At 41.6% G+C, this 18,993-nt stretch overlaps 1 protein-coding gene across 2 annotated transcripts in view; it reads right to left on the minus strand.

The window, feature by feature from the left end:
- Positions 1-18,993, minus strand: part of GRID1 (glutamate ionotropic receptor delta type subunit 1) — a 1,896,881-nt gene that overhangs the window by 275,968 nt on the left and 1,601,920 nt on the right. For both annotated transcript variants that reach the window (XM_073685862.1, XM_073685863.1), the window contains exons 11-12: positions 17,074-17,398; positions 979-1,117 (exon numbers count right to left, since the gene is read on the minus strand). In XM_073685862.1, coding sequence (XP_073541963.1) covers positions 979-1,117; positions 17,074-17,398 — 464 coding nt within the window. The remainder of the gene's footprint in view (positions 1-978; positions 1,118-17,073; positions 17,399-18,993) is intronic.

Below are 18,993 nucleotides of genomic sequence, written 5' to 3' on the forward strand. Positions count from 1 at the left end.
GCCATTTCTGTGGTTCTGTTCCTGAGTCCCAGTGTGTACTGGGTCCTATCCTGCCTGTGTTCCAACCTGCTAGTGCCTCCCTGTCTGCACTCAAGCCGTGCTTGCCTGTACCCCCCTGCCTGCATACCCGCCTGCCTGCATTCCAGTCGTGCCTGCCTATACCCACCAGTCTGTGTGCCAGCCTAACCTGTCTGTTCCTGTATTCCCCTGTTTGGGTCAACAGCCGTGTCCGGGGTCTGTCCTGGAGTAGCACCTGGTCCCTCTGCTCGGTTCCTCCTTGGTGCACTGGCGTCGTATGCCGTCGTGCGACCCTGGTCGGATCGGGTGAATATCTAGTTACGCCCCTCCAGGCATTCACTCTCCGGCACGGTCCAGTTTAATCACACGCACACGCCGCTCAGCTCGGGCGTGTGCATTACACACACATACTTACATACATACATACACACACACCCACACACACACATTCAGCTTTATATATTACATATGTTTACCTTTTTGTATTGAAGAACTGAAATAAATTAACTTTTTGATGATATTCTAGTTTAGTTAGATGAACCTGTATCAGACTGATATGTGCACCAAAAGCATATTTGGTTGTTATTGGGGATGATTTTTTTATAGGTTTTGTTTAAAAATACAGGTACATTTTACTGTTTTTGCTTATGCTCTGGAGACATTACAAATGAAAGCAATGATGTCCACCTGAACAGAGCCTTACACAGTATATGTCATTTTAATACACAAAATGAATGGATGAGGCTAAGAACCCACTTTCACCTTTCGCTTTCAGTAAAATAGAATAAACTGGACAAGCCATAGAAAATGTTTGAAAAATCAGCCAATGTGAGTTAAGTTTGATTTTTGATGGTAAGAGATAAATAGAAAATCTGCATATCCTACATATTCATGCATAATTGGATTTTATGGCAATACAAATTGATGACTATAAAGCAAATTTGGTGACATCAATTGTACCTTATAGGGTTGTCCATTCTTGACACAGTTAAGAATGCTGCTAGATTTGCTGTATAAGAAGAACACACGATAAGTGTGAAGAGCCACCAGCTTCCCATCACAATTCTCATAGCCACTGAATTTGCTACAGATTCTCCACCTAAAAAACAATGTAGACAATATTGTATGTTAAATTAATTTGTATTTTTTTATTTATAAAAAAATAGAAATAATTCATCAATTCAAAATCATAAATACACAAGGGTTACTTGCTCGAAATAATGAGAGTCATGTTTTATTACAAAGGTTTACTCTCATTGGGTTGTATACTATGACCCAGAGACATTTGTACTAAATGAAGCATGGAATGAAACATCTGCACCTGAGATGATGGAGGCCACAAGGTTATAGGAAAAGTACAGGAGTGACATGTCCTTTTGCTTTATTTATTCTTTTAAGAATGTGCTACAATATGAAAAAAAGGGAACAGCAAGGAGAATAGAACACATATTTTATCATAATCAGTACTTTTTTAGTTGAAGAAAATCTGAGTTATACAAGTAATACTGTATTTCTATCTTATTACTGCATATGGAAAGTAATATACCAAAACAGGAAATGACCAGAGATAAGGTTTTTGTGTGTAGCTCTTTATTTTTAATATTATATATTGTAATCTTAGAGCAAATCCTGAGTATGTTTGCATTTTTGTCTATTTTTATGAAAAACAATGTAATAACCAAAAAGTTATTGTAATGTAAACTTTGAATGTATTACCAAAATTGACATACACAAAATTGGCACTAAAAATCTGAGAGGACATTCATGACTTATCGAAAAATAGGCCTTTCATGGAACAGTGCTGAAGAGCCCCTGTAAGAGTCTTTTATTTATATGAATTGATTTTATTAACTCCACTAACTACTAAATAACTGTCACATTTGGTGCTGCTAGGAGGTATTATGCTTGCTGCATTGTATTTAGTTGGCATTACAATTAAGCAAATCAATTTGTGACAAATTTTCCCCAAATTTTGTTAATTTGGCCACTGGCACAATAAATCAGACATTGATGTTCTATCACAAAAATAGGTCTTTGATTGTAAAATTCCAAACAGACCATTTAAAGGGGTTGTCCAGTAATTGTTGACTTTGATTCGTTGCTAGTGATAAGCAAACGTGCTCGCCACTACTCGGTACATCATGGTGCTCGACAAGCTTGGAGCTCGGCGAGTATTTCTGGGTTGCTCGGGCGGGAACTTGGGTCCCCTCCCTGCATGTTTGGCACTCTTTAGAGAGCCAATGAACATGCAGGGATTGCCTGCCATGCACTGTAATGCCGTAGCCATGTTGGTTGTGGGCATTCCAGTGATTGGTTGGCCGCACAGCGTCATTAGGTCTATATCAGACCTGGCGCTGCCATGCTCGTCACAGTCACTCCGGATCTGACAGTGTAGGGAGAGCTTCTGCTGTGTCAGGGAGAGATTTGATCGTGTATTAGGTAGTGTAGGGAGAAAAACCGTACATTACACATATCCAACATATCTTAACAAACAGTCTTTCTGAGGACTAATCCATATGCAGAGATATCAGGCAGGCAGGGTGTATAGGCAGGCGGTGGATATAGCAGACTGCAGTGCATATAGCACAAGAGGCTCCAATACAGTTCTGTCGGCTGCTGCTGTTAGATATTTCTGGAAATAGGCCCAGGTGTCAGGGGCCAGGAATAATTTTTTTGCATATTAATCCTCATTATTTGCTTAAAAAGTAATCCAGAGAACACGTTTTTTCTGCACCATTTGCTTGTGGGCACTGCAGAATACAGCCAGGTCCTTTCCATATTACAGCGCTAAAAATCCATCTGTTTAAAACTGTGTTTTCTCTGTCACATGGATCACATATACGTTTTCAGAAAATACTGCCATTTCTGGCATAAATTAAATTTTTTTTCAGTGTGTCAGCAAAGTTTTTGACACTGATTTGCTGTTCAAAATAATTACCTACAGGCCAGGTATTTAAAACTGTGTTTTCTCCGTCACACGGTTCACATATACGTTTTCAGAAAATACTGCCATTTCTGGCCTCCATTAAAAAATGTATTCAGTGTGTCAGCAAAGTTTTTTACACTGGTTTGCTCTTCAAAACAGTTACCTACAGACCAGGTATTTAAAACTGTGTTTTCTCCATCACACGGATTACATATATGTTTTCAGAAAATACTGACATTTCTGGCCTTTATTAAAAAAACTTTTCAGTGTGTCAGTGAAGCAATCGACACCAGATTGCTGTTCAAAATAGTTACCTAGAGGCCAGGTATTTAAAACTGTGTTTTCTCGGTCACACGGCTCACATATACGTTGTCAGAAAATACTGCCATATCTGGCCTCCATTAAATTTTTTATTCAGTGTGTCAGCAAAGTTTTTGATACTGGTTTGCTGTTCAAAACAGTTACCTACAGGCCAGGTATGTAAAACTGTGTTTTCTCCATCACACGGCTCACATATATGTTGTCAGAAAATACTGCCATTTCTGGCCTCCATTAAAAATTTCTTTCAGTGTGTCAGTGAAGCAATTCACTGCAGTTTGCTGGTCAAACTACTTACCTACAGGCAAGGTTTTTAAAACTTTGATTTCTCCGTCACACGGATCGCATATAAATTCGCTCCAAACTCAGTCATTTTTAGTGAAGGTGCAAGATACTGTCCTCCATTTAAAATGGGCAAGGCACGTGACAAGGGAAGGGGAACTGCACATGATAGTAATGGTGCATGCAGAGGCCGAGGACAAGGCCGTTGGCAAGCCGAAATTGTGCCACAACAAACACCCACATCTTCTCGCCTGACCTTCCTGTCCCGATTTCTAGGGGACCGCAGCACACCATTGAACTCAGAGCAGTGTCAAAAGGTTTTTGGTTGGATAGCGGATAATGCTTCCAGTCACTTAGCCAACACCACCACCACCCTGTCTTCCACACGGTCAAGTCTCAGTAGCCGTGAGTCTGGACCGCATATTCCTCATCCTGATCCTCCTTCCTTCCACCATGCCGAGTACCCAGAGACAACTGATCCCACACTTGGACACTCTGAAGAGCTGTTCACTTTTCCATTTATAGATTCGGGCCTCTCGCCCGGTTAACTTGAGGCGGGGCAAGAGGAGATCGCGTGTAGCGATGCCCAAATATTTGAGCAGCCACGGTCACACAAAGGCAACGGTGGGAAAGTGTCACAAGAGGTGGGCAACGATTAGTCACAATTGCCAGAAAGTCAGGAGGAGGCCCAGGGTGTGGAAGTGGAAGACGAGGTGGTGGATGATATAGTAACTGATCCAACCTGGCAGGAGGTCATGCAGAGTGAGGACAGCAGCACACAGGGGGAGGGAGGCAGAGCACCCCAACAGGCAGGAAGAAGCAATGTGGTGGCTGTAGACAGAAGGCAGGCAACTGTTCTCCGTAACACCAACACGAAGGAAGTTGCCAGTACAACTGTTAGGTCTTCCCAAGTCTGGTTGTTTTTTAAAGACTCTGCCGATAACCCCAAAAAGGCTATTTGCAACACCTGCCAGGCAAGCATCAGCAGGGGTGGTAAAACGACCAGCCTGACCACCACCAGCATGATCAGGCACATGGCAGCAAAGCACCCGACTTTGTGGGCCGAACTCCAGGGTCCAGGAACAGTGTCTGCGGGTGGCACCATTGCTTATTCCGCTGTTGTGCATGCAAGCCCATCCCCTGTCCATGGTGCATGCAAAGATACCTCCTGTCCTGCACCTGTCGTTGCACACTCTCAAGTATCAGCATCAGGAAGCATGTTCATGTCCTTGTTCCAGCGCAGCGTTCAGTTGTCCATACCCCAGTCCTTGGAACGCAAGTGCAAATATGCAGCCAACGCCCCACAGGCCACACTACTAAATTCTCACATTTCATGACTGCTTGCACTTGAAATGTTGCCTTTTAGGCTCGAGGAGACGGAAGCATTCCGCAACCTGATGGCGGTACTCGGTACTCGGTCCCCAGCCGCCACTATTTCTACCGGTGTGCCGTCCCTGCATCACACAAGCACGTGTCCCAAAACATTAGCCATGCTCTCAACAACGCAGTTACCTGTAAAGTCCACCTAACCTTGGACATGTGGACAAGTGCTTGTGGGCAGCGATGGTCCATCTCGCTGACGGCACACTGGGTTAACATAGTGGAAGCCGGGACACAGTCGGACCTTGGGACAGAAGACGTCCTCACGACGCCAAGGATTGCGTGCCCAAGGACAATCAGGGTTGCCCTCACGGTATACAGCTCGTGCACCTCATCCTCCTCAGCCTCCTCCTCCTCTTCAGCCTCCATCTCCAAAATAACCACATCAGTCAAAAGCTCGAAGCACTGCAGCACAGCTTCTGCCAAGCAGCAACAGGCTGTGCTGAAGCTAATATGCTTAGGTGAAAAACCGTACAATGCTGAAGAGTTGTGGACAGCTCTGAAAGAGCAGGAAGATCTGTGGCTCACACCGCTGAACCTACAGCCAGGCATGGTCGTGTGTGACAATGGCCGGACCCTGGTGGTGGCTCTGAGGCTAGGCGAGCTCACACACGTACCATGCCTGGCCCATGTACTTAACCTCGTGATTTAGCGGTTTCTCAAATCCTACCCGGAGCTGCCGGACCTGCTTGTTAAAGTACGCCGCCTGTGTGCCCATTTTAGAAAGTCAGCTAAGCTTCCGCCACCATTGCAGTGTTTGAGCGGCATTTGCAGCTTCCGGCTCACAGACTGGTGTGTGATGTCCCCACGCATTGGAACTCTACACTGCAGATGTTGGGAAGGATTTGTGAGCAGAAGAGGGCAGTTGTTGAGTACCAGCATGAACAAGGCCGTCGGTATTCAGTTCAGACTCCAGACATAAGACCTCAGGAGTGGACATGGATGTCAGACATCTGTTCCATGCTCCAAAACTTTGAGGACTCCACCAAATGCTCTCTGCTCACAATCAAAGAGGGTGCAAAGCAGGCGGAGCACTATGAGATGGAGCAAGGAACCATACAGGGTGATTACACACAGCCAAGCCTCATCTCAACCCAAAGTGGATTGGTTGACAATGAGGAAAAGGAGAAGGAGGAGGAAGGACAGGAGCTAGTTTCATGCACTATAAACACTACTACCTGCACAGCTGTCATACCGTCTGTTCAGCGTGGATGGCCAGAGGACAAAGAGGAGAAGGAGGAGGAGGAGAGCATGGTCAGTCATCCTCTTGGTGAGGACACGGAAGCCTTGCCTGTTAGTAGTCTGGCACGCATGGCCGAGTTTATGTTATGCTGCCTTTCACATGCGTTCTCAAAATTTTGGGTGACAGTCATTACTGGTTGGTGACACTTCTAGACCCACGCTACAAAGAGAACTTTATATCTCTTATTCCTGAGGCAGACAGGTCTACAAAAATGGGGCTGTGCCAGAAGGTCCTTGCTGCGGAACTATTAAAAAAATTGCCATCTGAAAACGCTGGCGGCAAAGGGCACACTTCGTTGGACAACCAAGGAGTACAGGCGAGAGAGACACAACTCCAATCCAGCAGAGGCAGGGGAACACCGTCAAAGTTCTAACAGAGTTTTCTCAGACCATCCCATCGGACAGGCCCTAAGGCGTGGGGTACTCTCACAAGGAGTGCAAAGTTTGGGAAGATGCTGAGGGAGTACCTTGCTGACCGTACAAACAAACTCTGCGATTCCGCTGTGCCTTATAATTATTGGGTATCCAAGCTAGATACGTGGAATGAATTGGCTCTCTATGCTTGGAGGTCCTGGCCTGCCCTGCCACCAGCATTTTATCAGAGCAGGTTTTTAGTGACGCTGGTGGAATTATAACTGATAAGCACATCTGCCTGTCAACTGAAAATGCTGACAGGCTGACTCTTATAAAAATGAACAAGGGCTGGATTGGGCCAGACTTCTCAACACCACCGAATGATAGCAGCGCAACATAAACTCCAATCCAGTGTCTTTTCTTTGGAGGTGTATTCCCATGCACCTTTTCACATCCACACATGGGTATACGCTTCCTGATTTTGGCTATTTGCTCTTGTCCTCCTCCATCTCCTTATCCTCCACCACCATATCACCAGGGTGACCGTGGTAATTTTTTTAAAGGGTGTTTATGATGCCCGTAAAAAAAAATGTTTTATAGAGTATGTTCATGTATACTTCCCATGGGTAAATGCTTGTCAGCCAATACACTTAGTGCATGGGCATTACAAGTATAGGAGGCCCGCTCCTTTCTAATGGGAACATTTTTTTGTGAGGCCCTCCTCCACGTCTCTTCCAAGGGGCATTGAAGTGCCTCCAAATTTTTGGCAGCCGTTGCATTCACTGCATAGGCCAACACTATGGGAGACTTTCTCCTTTCTAATGGGAATTTCTTATTACTGTGGTCCTGCTCTGTGTGTCTTTAAATTCTGAGTGGGGTTTTTCCTAAAATTGTCAGCCATTGGACTCACTGCATAGCCTATAACTGTATAGCAGACTCTCTCCTTTCTAATGGGAACATGTCGTACCTTGTTACTGTGGCCCTGCTCTGTGTGTCTTTAAATTCTTAGTGGAGTTTTTCCTAAAAATGTCAGCAGTTGGACTCACTGTATACCCTATAACTGTATAGCAGACTCTCTCCTTTCTAATGGGAACATGTCATACCTTGTTACTGTGGCCCTGCTCTGTGTGTCTTTAAATTCTTAGTGGTGTTTTTCCTAAAATTGTCAGCCGTTGGACTCATTGCATACCCTATAAGTGTATAGCAGACCCTCTCCTTTCTAACGAGAACATGTCGTACCTTGTTACTGTGGCCCTGCTCTATGTGTCTTTAAATTCTTACTGGAGTTTTTTCCAAATTTTTTTGGCAGCCCTTGCAGTCACAGCATGGGCATTACCACTTTAGGAGACCCGCTCCTTTATAATGGGCACATTTTTTTTACTGAGACCCTCGTCTATGTCTCTTCAAAGGGGTATTGGGTTGCTTCCAAATTTTGGCAGCCCTTGCAGTCAATGGATACGCAATAACAGTATAGGAGACCCACTTGTTAATAATGGGAACAACAAAGCATAGCCCGCTGATGGCTCTCTAACTATAGCTAGGGCCGACTACTGGCCTTTTAAGAATAGTAAGGGCCACCTGATGTCCCTATAAAAATAGGCTTTATGACTTTCAGAGTCCCTCCATCATAAATAAAACAGGATGTGTCTGATGATATGTCACACACCACATTGCCAGATAAGGTTGTAAAATGTTAAAATGACATTTCCCGGTGAATGCATTTGTCTTAAAAAAAAACGTAAAAAAAACAAAACAATAGTATCATTCATTAGTATAAAAAACAGCGTCACCATTTTAACGACAATGTAATCACATTGTTCAGCTCATGCACCTCCTCCTCCATCTCCAAAATGACTACATCAGTCACATGCTGACGGCACTGCAGCACTGCCTTGGCCAAGCAGCAACAGACTGTGCTGAAGATAACATGCTTAATGCTTAATTGACAAACTGCCCAGAGCTGCAGAGTTTTTGAAAGCTGTAACACAGCAGCCTGATCTGTGGCTCTCACCGCTGAACATACAGCCAGGCATGGTCATGTGTGACAATGGACGGAACCTGGTGACGGAGAAATGACAGCCGGGGTAGATACGGTTTCCCTCTATGCAAGTCCTTTCACTAAGCTAAAGAATATGGCTGTGGTGAAATACAACTCCCACTGAGAAGCTGTTTCAGATTGAAAAACATTGTGTCCAACAGAGGATTTGATTCTGCGGGCTAACCTTTCTCCCCCACTCAAGAGCCCCAAAGCAGCTGCAAAGTTAGCGCTATCATGAACTCTCCTGAGGTAGAAGCCAAGGCACACCAGAGGATTCTCTGTTGGGACTGTCCAACCCTGCCAAGAAGCAGTCCTGGCTAAGAAAAGTGTGTGGAAAGGTTCCCGGACAATCTATGGCTGCTTTTTTACTGTGGAGGAAACACACGCAAACACGGGGAGAACATACAAAGTCCTTGAAGATGTTGTCCTTGCTGGGATTTGAACCCAGGATCCCAGCGCTGCAAGTCTTCATTGCTAACCACTGATCCAATGTGCTGCAGTTCACCCTCTAATATCTAACAGGCAGGAGAAACTTGAACCTACTGCGACTCTATCTTCAGCTCCTTTGTGAGAAAATGTATTTGGGCAGCCACTCAGTCTACCAAATAAAATTCCTGAGAAGGAAATTGGGGATGGCTTCGCTATTGTTACTGGGAGCAGTGCTATTACCATGGCATCGTACCATAGTTTGCAGGAAATATTCCAGGCTGGTAGGAGGCAAGCAAATTCGCACAGAAAAGTACCAGCAGTAATGTTCAGGGACCCGCGCTTGTAGAAGACGGAGACAACACCGGGAGAAATAGTGACGGCTGGGGACAGAGTATGGACACGAGGCATGAGGCATGTGGTTGTGAAAAGCTTCTGCCTCCATGAGCCTAAAAGGCCACATTTCAAGTGAAAGCAGCTTTACAAGACTTCCTGTGAGAAATGACATGCAGGGTAGATAGGGTTTCCCTTTATGCCAGTCCTTTCACCGAGCTAAATACAACTGTCAGAAAAAAAGTTGTGGACTGGCTCCGTACTGTCCCTGGCCACATTCACCTGTCCAAGTGTTTGTGATTAGGCGGTCCTTCCCAGTAAGTGCACTGGGGAGGGCACGGAGAATGTTGTGGGACCCATGCTTGTGGAAGGCGGAGGCCATACCGGGAAATAAAGTGGAGGCTGGGGACCAAGTATAGACACCCGGCCACCGCCGGCATGAGGTTGTGTAAAGCTTCCACCTCCACGAGCCTAAAAGGCTACATTTCAAGTGCAAGCAGCTGTTAAAAATTTGGCAGTATAGTATTGCAGCCTGTCGGTGGGTGGGTGGCTGGCTGCCTGCATACTTGCGCTTGCATTCCAAGGAATGGGGTAGGGACAACTGAATACTGCAGTGGGACAAGGACATGGACGGTGATTGTTGCATGTCTGCAACGACAGGTTCATGGTGGGAGGCATCTTCACATGCACCAAGGATCACTTATGATGGACACACTTTTAGGCAGTGACCTGGGAGTCAGAGATGCTTCCAGAGGTCTTCCCCATGCTGTTCCCATGACTTATCAGCACTGTATGCATGTGTCTGATGATGTGTCACACACCACATGACCAGATAAAGTTGTAAAATGTTAAAATGAAATTTCCTGGTGAATGCATTTGTCTTGGTTGAAAGCAATACAAAAGTGCAAAAATGCATCAAAAACGCTACGTGTGAACATAGCCCAAGGTGTGGAGGCGTATTTTTGTTTTTGGCTATTTATTTTGCTTTATATACATTGTACATGTTATGTAAAGGATGTTCCTTAACATATTTCCCAGGAAAATCCATTTTGGTATGTTTTATTGTGAGTCCGTAAAAGTGGCGTAATACCTCTGACAACATTGTTGACAGAAGTGACCTGGGAGTCAGAAATACTTCCAGGGGTCTTCCCCATGCTGTCCTCATGTCATTTAAGCACTGTTCTCATCGATTTTGGCAATTTTTATGCCCTCTGCAGACCGCCGGAGGGAGCCGCCTGAAAAATGCTCGAGTTTCCCCTAGACTTACATTGGACTCATTGCTCGGGTGGAGCACCCGAGTATTCCAATTTGCTCGACCTGAGCAATGAGTACCTGAGCATTTTAGTGCTCGCTCATCACTAGATGTGTCTGATGATATCTCACACACCACATGGCCAGATAAGGTTGTAAAATGTTAAAATACATTTCCTGGTGAATGCATTTGTCATGGTTGAAAGCAAAGCAAAAGTGCAAAAACACATCAAAAACGCTAAGTGTGAACATAGCCCAAGGTGTGGAGGAGTATTTTTGTTTTTGGTTATTTATTTTGCTTTATATACAAGTCATTACCCTGGAAAGGATGTTCATTAACATATTTCCCAAGGAAAATGATTTTCGTTTCGTTTTTGTATGTTTTATTGTGAGTCCGTAAAAGTGGCGTAATACTTCTGACAACGTTGTTGACAGAAGTGACCTGGGAGTATGAAATGCTTCCAGGGGTCTTCCCCATGCTGTTCCCATGTCATTTGAGCACTGTTTCCATCGATTTGGACAATTTTTAGGCCCTCTGCAGACTGCCGGGGGGAAGCCGTCAGAAAAATGCTCGAGTTTCCCATAGACTTACATTGGGCTCGTTGCTCGGGTCGAGCACCCAAGTATTCCAATGCACTTGACCCAAACATCGAGCACCCGAGCATTTTAGTGCTCATCCATCACTAGTTAAAGCAGATTGGCCAACCACTGCAGTATTGTGAAGTTAGAAAATGAGAGCCCCAGTAATAGTCTGAGAAGAATACATAGATTCAATTAATAGAGAGAGAGAGAGAGTGATTGGAGAGATGTGAGTAGCTGCAGACTCTGAAATAAATGACCATATATTTTGTTTCCTTTCTCAAACACTCTAAAGAAGGAAGGCAGTATAACCCCTCACCAGTCCTATTTTTCTACTAAAGAAAAACATTTAAATCAAAAAGCGTTCTTGCAGGTTTATGAAGCTAACTTCATTCATTTTTGTGAAGACAAAATAAAAGAAAATAAGTGCACATTTAACCTTTTACATACATGTTCTACTATTATAATTTTGTTCTTTTATACCTCAGGACAAAACTATGAAGGTTCTGCAAAAAAGTTTTTTTTTCTTTTACTTTTAACTGTTTAAAAAAATGTAAAACTTGTATAAGGGGTATTTCCATTTTGACACAAATGGTACATTAACAGAGTAACAGGATATGCACAAAAAGTCTATGAATACCAACACATGGCATCTTTTACCTGCAGACTTTTGCAAGGCTAAGACAGTTCCGTGTCTTTCCTGAAGCATATTCATTTGCATTTTTTCCATAGTTTTTGCAGTGGTATTTCCTGTCAGGGTCATTTTTTTATTTTAAAAAGAGAGCGGCTTCTAAGCAGAAGCTGTCAAAAGAATGAACGTGCTACTTTTTAATTGCTTCTTACCTTTTGAAGTCTGAAGAAATGAACCCCTTCATGACCTATGACAGCCGGGGGTCTGCAGAAGACCCTCGTTCTTGTAATTTCTGATATGCTATGAACGCCAGCCAAGTGGACAGTGTTCATAACAGATGATGATTTGCGCTACGCATAAAAGGGCTGCACCATGATTTGTGTAGCACTAGCGACTGGAAGATTGCTGCTTCAAGATTCCTATTGAGACTACTATTGATTCTACTATTACAGCAAGTAAAAATTTAGACAAATGTTTTTAAAAATATTTAAAAAATTAAAGAAATATAAAAGTTCATACAATTCCCCAATTGCCTCATTCAAAATAAAACAATAAGAAAAATAAAAAATACACATATTTGGTATTGCTGCTTTCAGAAATGTCCGATCTGTCAAAATATAAAAATCATTAATTTGATCGGTAAGCAGCGTAACGAGAAAAAAATCAAACCACCAGAAATATGTTTTTTTGGTCTCCACAACTTTGCAATAAAATGCAATGTGTATAAGGAAAAAAAAGGGAAAATTTGAGCCTACTATGCATATGCCATAAGGGTCTACTGGTGCACGGAGATCCTTGGTAGCAAATCCAGGGATGAGAAGCAGTAAGAAGTAGATTAGAAAAACTCCAGCACCTTCTCCATATCTATCACAAGAGATGTAAAATTAAAACGTCCATTTTATTAGTTCCATTAAAAAAGCGCCATATGTAAGGCAAACCTTACTTGTTTTGAACCAAACAGGGGTTCTTAACTGCTTCCCGACCGACCACTGTACATAAACGTTGGAGCTTGCTGGGCTCTGTGCAGCACCGACGTTTATAAACGGTCTGTGGTCCCACAGTCCTCACGACCGCCAGGGTCCTGCAAGCTCTGCGGGTGTGGTGCAGAGCAACAGCTCTGACAGGGGACATCATCGGGACCTGATTGGATCAGGTACCAATGATGTTAACCCTTTGCTATCTTCTATATGCCGCGATTTATAGTGATCGCGGCATTTAGAAGATAGTGAGAGGAGATGGGGTAGTCCACTTACCTCTCCGACGGCCCCCTGATGTCTGACAGGACCTGCCGTTGTCATGGCAGCCGGAGGTCACAAGACCGCCTCCGGGACCACCATGTACGGTGTCCTGCTAGACTTCAGCCTGCAGCTGAAGTCTAACAGGAGACACAGACAGTGTGAAACTGTCAGCAGAGCTCTCATGCAATGCAATTCATGTCTATTGCATTGCATGAGAACAGTGAATAGAAAAATAAAAATTAATGTCCCATTCAGGTACTAAGTAAAAATGTAAAAAAAAAAGTCTAAAAAATGTTTTCAAAGTGTTAAAAAAAAATCTCAAAATAAATAAAAATAAATAAATAAAATATTAAACCAATAAATCCGTATATTTCTGCAAAAACAAAAAAAGTACACATATATGGTATCGCCGCATCCAAAACAACCCGATCTATAAAACTGTCACACTAATTAACTCCTTCTGTGCACAATGTAAAAAACATAAGTAAAAAACGGAGCAAAAAACTATGCTTTTTCAACATATCGCCAAGCAAAAAGTGGAATAAAATGCGATCAAAAGCTAAATGGCAATAAAAATGGTAACACTGAAAACATCATCTTGTTCCACAAAAAAAAAGCCGCCATACAGCTCCATCAGCCGAAAATTAAAAAAGTTATAGCTCTCAGAATAAAGCGATGTAAAAAAAATATTTTTTCTAAAAAATTGTTTTGTGTAAAAGCGCCAAAACATAAAAAAAATATATATGGTAAGTGTAGTATCGCTGTCAACGTACTAACTCGAAATATAACGCTGCCTTATCACTTTTACCACACGCTGAACGGCATAAAAAAAACCTCAAAAAACAATTCCTGAATTGTTGTTTTTTGTTCATTTTACCTCCAAAAAAATGGAATAGAAAGCGATCAAAAAATGTCACATACCCAAAAATAGTACCAATAAAACATCAACTCGTCCCGCAAAAACAAGCCCTCGCATGACTCTTTCGGCCGAAATATGGAAAAATTATAGCTCTCAAAATATAGCGATGCAAAAACTAGATTTTGAAAAAAAAAGCGTCTTTTAGCATGTGACAGCTGTCAATCATAAAAACACAATATAAATCTGGTATCACTGTAATCGCAACGATCCAAAGAATAAAGTAATATTATCAGTTATACCACACGAGGAACAGCGTAAAAAATAAATAAAACCATTCTTCACCTGCTACTGATTTGTTTATTATGTCTCCCAAAGATCGCAGTATGGCTCTGCGCTGAGCACTTACACCAAAGTTTCCGTGTAAATCTCTGAGATATGTGATTCAGACGGAACCCATGATGGAAGATTCCCTGTAATGAGAAATTGCACAACAAATTTCATGGTGCAATTTCTCCTGTCACCCTTATGATAATGCAAAATTAGGGGTTGAAAAACATTTTTGTGGGAAAAATGTGAACATTTTATTTTTACAGCTCAATATTATAAACTTCTGTGAAGCACCTGGGGGTTCAAGGTGCACACCACACATCTAGATAAGTTCCCTAAGGGTTCTAGTTTCCAAAATGGTGTCACTTGTGGGGGGTTTCCACTGTTTAGGCACATCAGGAGTTCTCCAAACGCAACATTGAGTCCGCTAATTATTCAAACAAATTTTACATTCAAAAAGTCTAATGGCGCTCTTTCCCTTCCAAGCCCTGCAGTGCGCCCAAACAGTGGTTTCCCCTCACATATGGGGTATCAGCGTGCTCAGGAGAAATTGCACTACAAATTGTGTTGTCCATTTTTTCCTGTTACCCTTGTGAAAATAAAAAAAATTTGTCTAAAGTAACATTTTTGTGAAAAAAAGTTAAATGTTCATTGTTTTCTTCCACATTCCAAAAATTCCCGTGAAGCACCTGAAGGGTTAATAAAGTTCTGGAATGTGGTTTTGAGCACTTTGAGGGGTGCAGTTTTTAGAATGGTGTCACTTTTGCATATTTTCTGTCATGAAGGCCCCTCAAAGTCACTTCAAATAAGATGTGGTCCCTAAAAAAATGTTTTAGCAAATTTTGTTGGAAAAATGAGAAATCGCTGGTCAACTTTTAACCCTTAGAACTTCCTAACAAAAAAAATGTTAGTTCCAAAATTTTGCTGATGTAAAGCAGACATGTGGGAAATGTTATTTATCAACTATTCTGTGTGACATATCTCTATAATTTAAGGGCATGAAAATTCAAAGTTTGAAAATTGCAAAATTTTCAAAATTTTCACCAAATTTCAGATTTTTTCACAAATAAACGCAAGTGATATCGAAGAAATTTTACCACTATCATGAAGTACAATATGTCACGAAAAAACATTCTCAAAATCAGGGGAATCCATTGAAGCTTTCCTGAGTAATTACTTCACAATGTGACAGTGGTCAGAATTGAAAAAATTGGCCTGGTCACGAAGGCGAAAACAGGCTCTGGCGCGAAGTAGTTAATCATATGTTACATTGCTATAGCTAAAAGACGCAATGATCTAATGTACATTTTTTGATACATTTTCTAATGGTGTACATAATTTGCCAGCATAACATGCACATAAGTTTAATTTATGCATATTACTGAGGAATTATCATCAGGAGGATTTTCATTCACTAATGAACTTCCTGTTCTTTGTTGTCTCCACCCTATTTTCTCTTTTTTTTCAGTCCATATGTATATATATATATGTCTTTTAACTATAGCAATGTAACCTATGAATAAGAATCCCTGTTTGGTTCGAAACGCGTAAGGTCTGCCTTACATCTGGCGCTTTTTTAATGGAACTAATAAAATGGACGTTCTAACTTTACATCTCTTGTGATGGATATGGAGAAGGTGCTGGAATTTATCTAATCTACTTCTTAATAAAATGCAATAACAGGTGATCAAAACATTGTGTCTACCACAAAATGGTATCAATAAAAACTTCAGCTTGGGGCGCAAAAATTATATCCTCACACAGCCCAGATCACGAAAAATGGAGATGGTACGGGTCTCGGAATATGGCACCATTTTTTATTACAAACTTTGGATTTTTTTTTACCACATAAATAAAAAAGAATCTATACATGTTTGGTATCTGAAAACTCATAATGACCTGGAGAATCATATTGGCAGGTCAGTTTTACCATATAGTGAACATGGTAAAAAAGAAACCCCAAAAAACAATTGTAGAATTGCACTTTTTTGCAATTTCACCGCACTTGGATTTTTTTTCTTGCTTTCCAGTACACTATATGGTAAAATTAATGATGTCGTTCACAAGTACAACTCGTCCCGCAAAACAAAAGCCCTCACATGGCCATATTGATGGAAAAATGAAAAAGTTATGGCTCTGGGAAGAAGGGGACCAAAAAACGAAAAGGCACAAACGGAAAATCCCAAGGTCGTGAAGGGGTTAAAAGAAATGGCAAAAGATGGAGCATATGCTCAGCAAGAGCTTTTTATATTCTTATGTATTATGTTCATTCTTTGTAGCATTTTCAGTGCTATTTCAGGCGGGTTCCAGACAGAATTTGCATGAAAAATCATCAAGTGCACATTCTTTATAAGTTCCAGTCTCAAAAATGGGACCCCCAACCTAGCCCCAATTTTATCAGGCAAGATGTTGCAGCTCTCTCTTTAAAGGTTTATAGAAGTAACCTGAAGAACACAGAGAGCTTGATTAGGTATTCCTGTAACTATGCAGTCTAATTTATTTTCAATTTTCAGACAGTATGCTACAGAGGAGGAAATATTGAGAAGTTTGATTCACAGCTTTGTAAAGAAAGATTCAGTGTAACTTGTGTTTTATTCATAGAAATATTTGCTTATTTTGGGTTTTCAGTAAAGTGAGTGGCCCCAATCAGCATTTGACTGCTATCCCTGTATAAGTGTGGTATCAAAGTGTCCATCACTAATTAGGTCTGCCCACTTGACTCAAAAGACCAGAATAAGCAGAGATTTAAGTGAAAAAATCATTCTGCTTACAGACTGGACTGGAATTTCAATGAGACAGGTTAGCTTCAATGTTGTTACTATAAAATTGTTCTGACATCAATAGGGTGGTTGAATATTATTATGCACTCACCTTGCTGTACAAATGCCCCATATACAATCCATATGGCACTGTGCAATGTAGAGGAAGTAGATGGACTGGCTTGTGATGCACTCTGAGCTCTTACTGCCTGAATACGGTTCAAAACAAATATGAGCACGCCAACTACTGGTATAACTGCAGCAATGCAAGCCCAGACAGCAAAGTCGAAAGGTGCAAAGAGTGAAAAAATATTTATTCTTTCCTCAGGTTTTTTAATTAGAATTCCAACTGAGTAATCCAAGTAACGTTTGCTGAAATCCACCACGCTTTCACGCTCTGGCGTTATTGTGATCGCTGACACAGCAATGTCGGCTCTCTGTGAAAACAATGACATTGATTAAACTTCATCACAACCAACCATTGATATTTACACACATTTAACTGGAGGGGATCAATTATTAACATAATTAAAGAAAAGCAATGAATATATGTATAAAACTACACATGTTTTGTGCATAAAATCAATCAAATTGATCAAAATGTAATTATATATTTATTAAGCTTTTTTCAATTATGGGAGAAAATGTCAAAATTAAAAACATTGCAATATTAAATCAGGTTTTTAGGTTTAACACAACTTTGTTTTACAATTTGTCACCATTTCAAAATCTAAGCTTGTTGCCAGAGAATGAGAATACATATCTCATACATGAAAGCTTGGATTGACTAAGACTGGCATGTTGTCTTAATGAAGTGAACATTGGCGTAACATGCGCCAAATCATTAAGAGGCATGCATCTTTTAATGACCGACAACTGCCATGTATGTTCACAAGATGTTACTACATCCATTAGCTGGTGTACATTTTTGGTGTAATCTATGCCATTTTTCTGGCATAAATTATAACGATTTGGCCAGTGCGCTTTTCAAAAAGTTGTCTGAGCTGGGCAGAGACGGGAGTAAAAACAACAAAGGTCGCAAAATGTGAAGCAGTTTTCATCCTGAATTCTACTTGATTCATCAGGGCGACAGACTTAAAAATATTGACAAGTATTTTTAAAGAAAATTATGCACATGGGTGCGATGATGTATGACATTAACAATTATGAGGGGCAGTGCTTTGTGAGGGAGGCACAATTCATAACAAAGACATGTATGTATATATTACAACATACAGCTTTGGCAAAAATTAAGAGACCACTGCACAGTTTTCTAAAAATTACCATCTATACATGTCTGACAGCCATTCCATTCCAGTGTCAGTTGAATTCCAACCAAAGTCCACCTCATTCTACTTAATGTGCTTCAGATTAGGTGATCAACTGAACCAAATCTTATGTAAAAAGGGAAAGTATGAAAAACACTGCTGTGGTCTTCACAATCCTCTTGCAATAGGACAAGCTGGATGGCAAAACAAGTGCTTGGAATAGCCCAAAAGTAATTTGAATGAAAAAATAACTTTTAACCATGCCAAAGGAGTTGAAAAGTAAAGTCTTGAGTGAGGAAAAGAAGGGCTAAATTCTGGCTTTACTAGCAGAGGGATGCAGTGAGCGTCATGTTGCCTCCATCCTTAAAATTCGAAGATGGCAGTCCATTACAACAAGGTCAAGCAGCAGAAATTGGGGACAACAAAGCTACAGACCGGCAGAGGACGAAAGCGACTCTCCACTGACAAGGATGACTGTCATCTTATTCGAATGTCACTCAGCAACCGCAGGATGACATCAAGTGACCTACAAAAGGAATGACAAATGGCAGCTGAGGTGAAGTGCACAGCAAGAGCAGTTCGTAACAGGCTCCTAGAGGCAGGCCTCAAGTTATGTAAAGCTAGAAAAAAGCCTTTCATCAATGAGAAGCAAAGGAGAGCCAGGCTGAAGTTTGCAAAATACCATAAGGATTGGACCATAGTGGACTGGAGTAAGGTAATCTTCTCTGATGAGTCTAATTTTCAGCTTTGCCCAACACCTGGTC

The sequence above is a fragment of the Phyllobates terribilis genome, unplaced genomic scaffold, assembly GCF_046119375.1.
Source record: "Phyllobates terribilis strain yellow unplaced genomic scaffold, ASM4611937v1 Scaffold_5__5_contigs__length_657084704, whole genome shotgun sequence".
NCBI lineage: Eukaryota > Metazoa > Chordata > Amphibia > Anura > Dendrobatidae > Phyllobates > Phyllobates terribilis.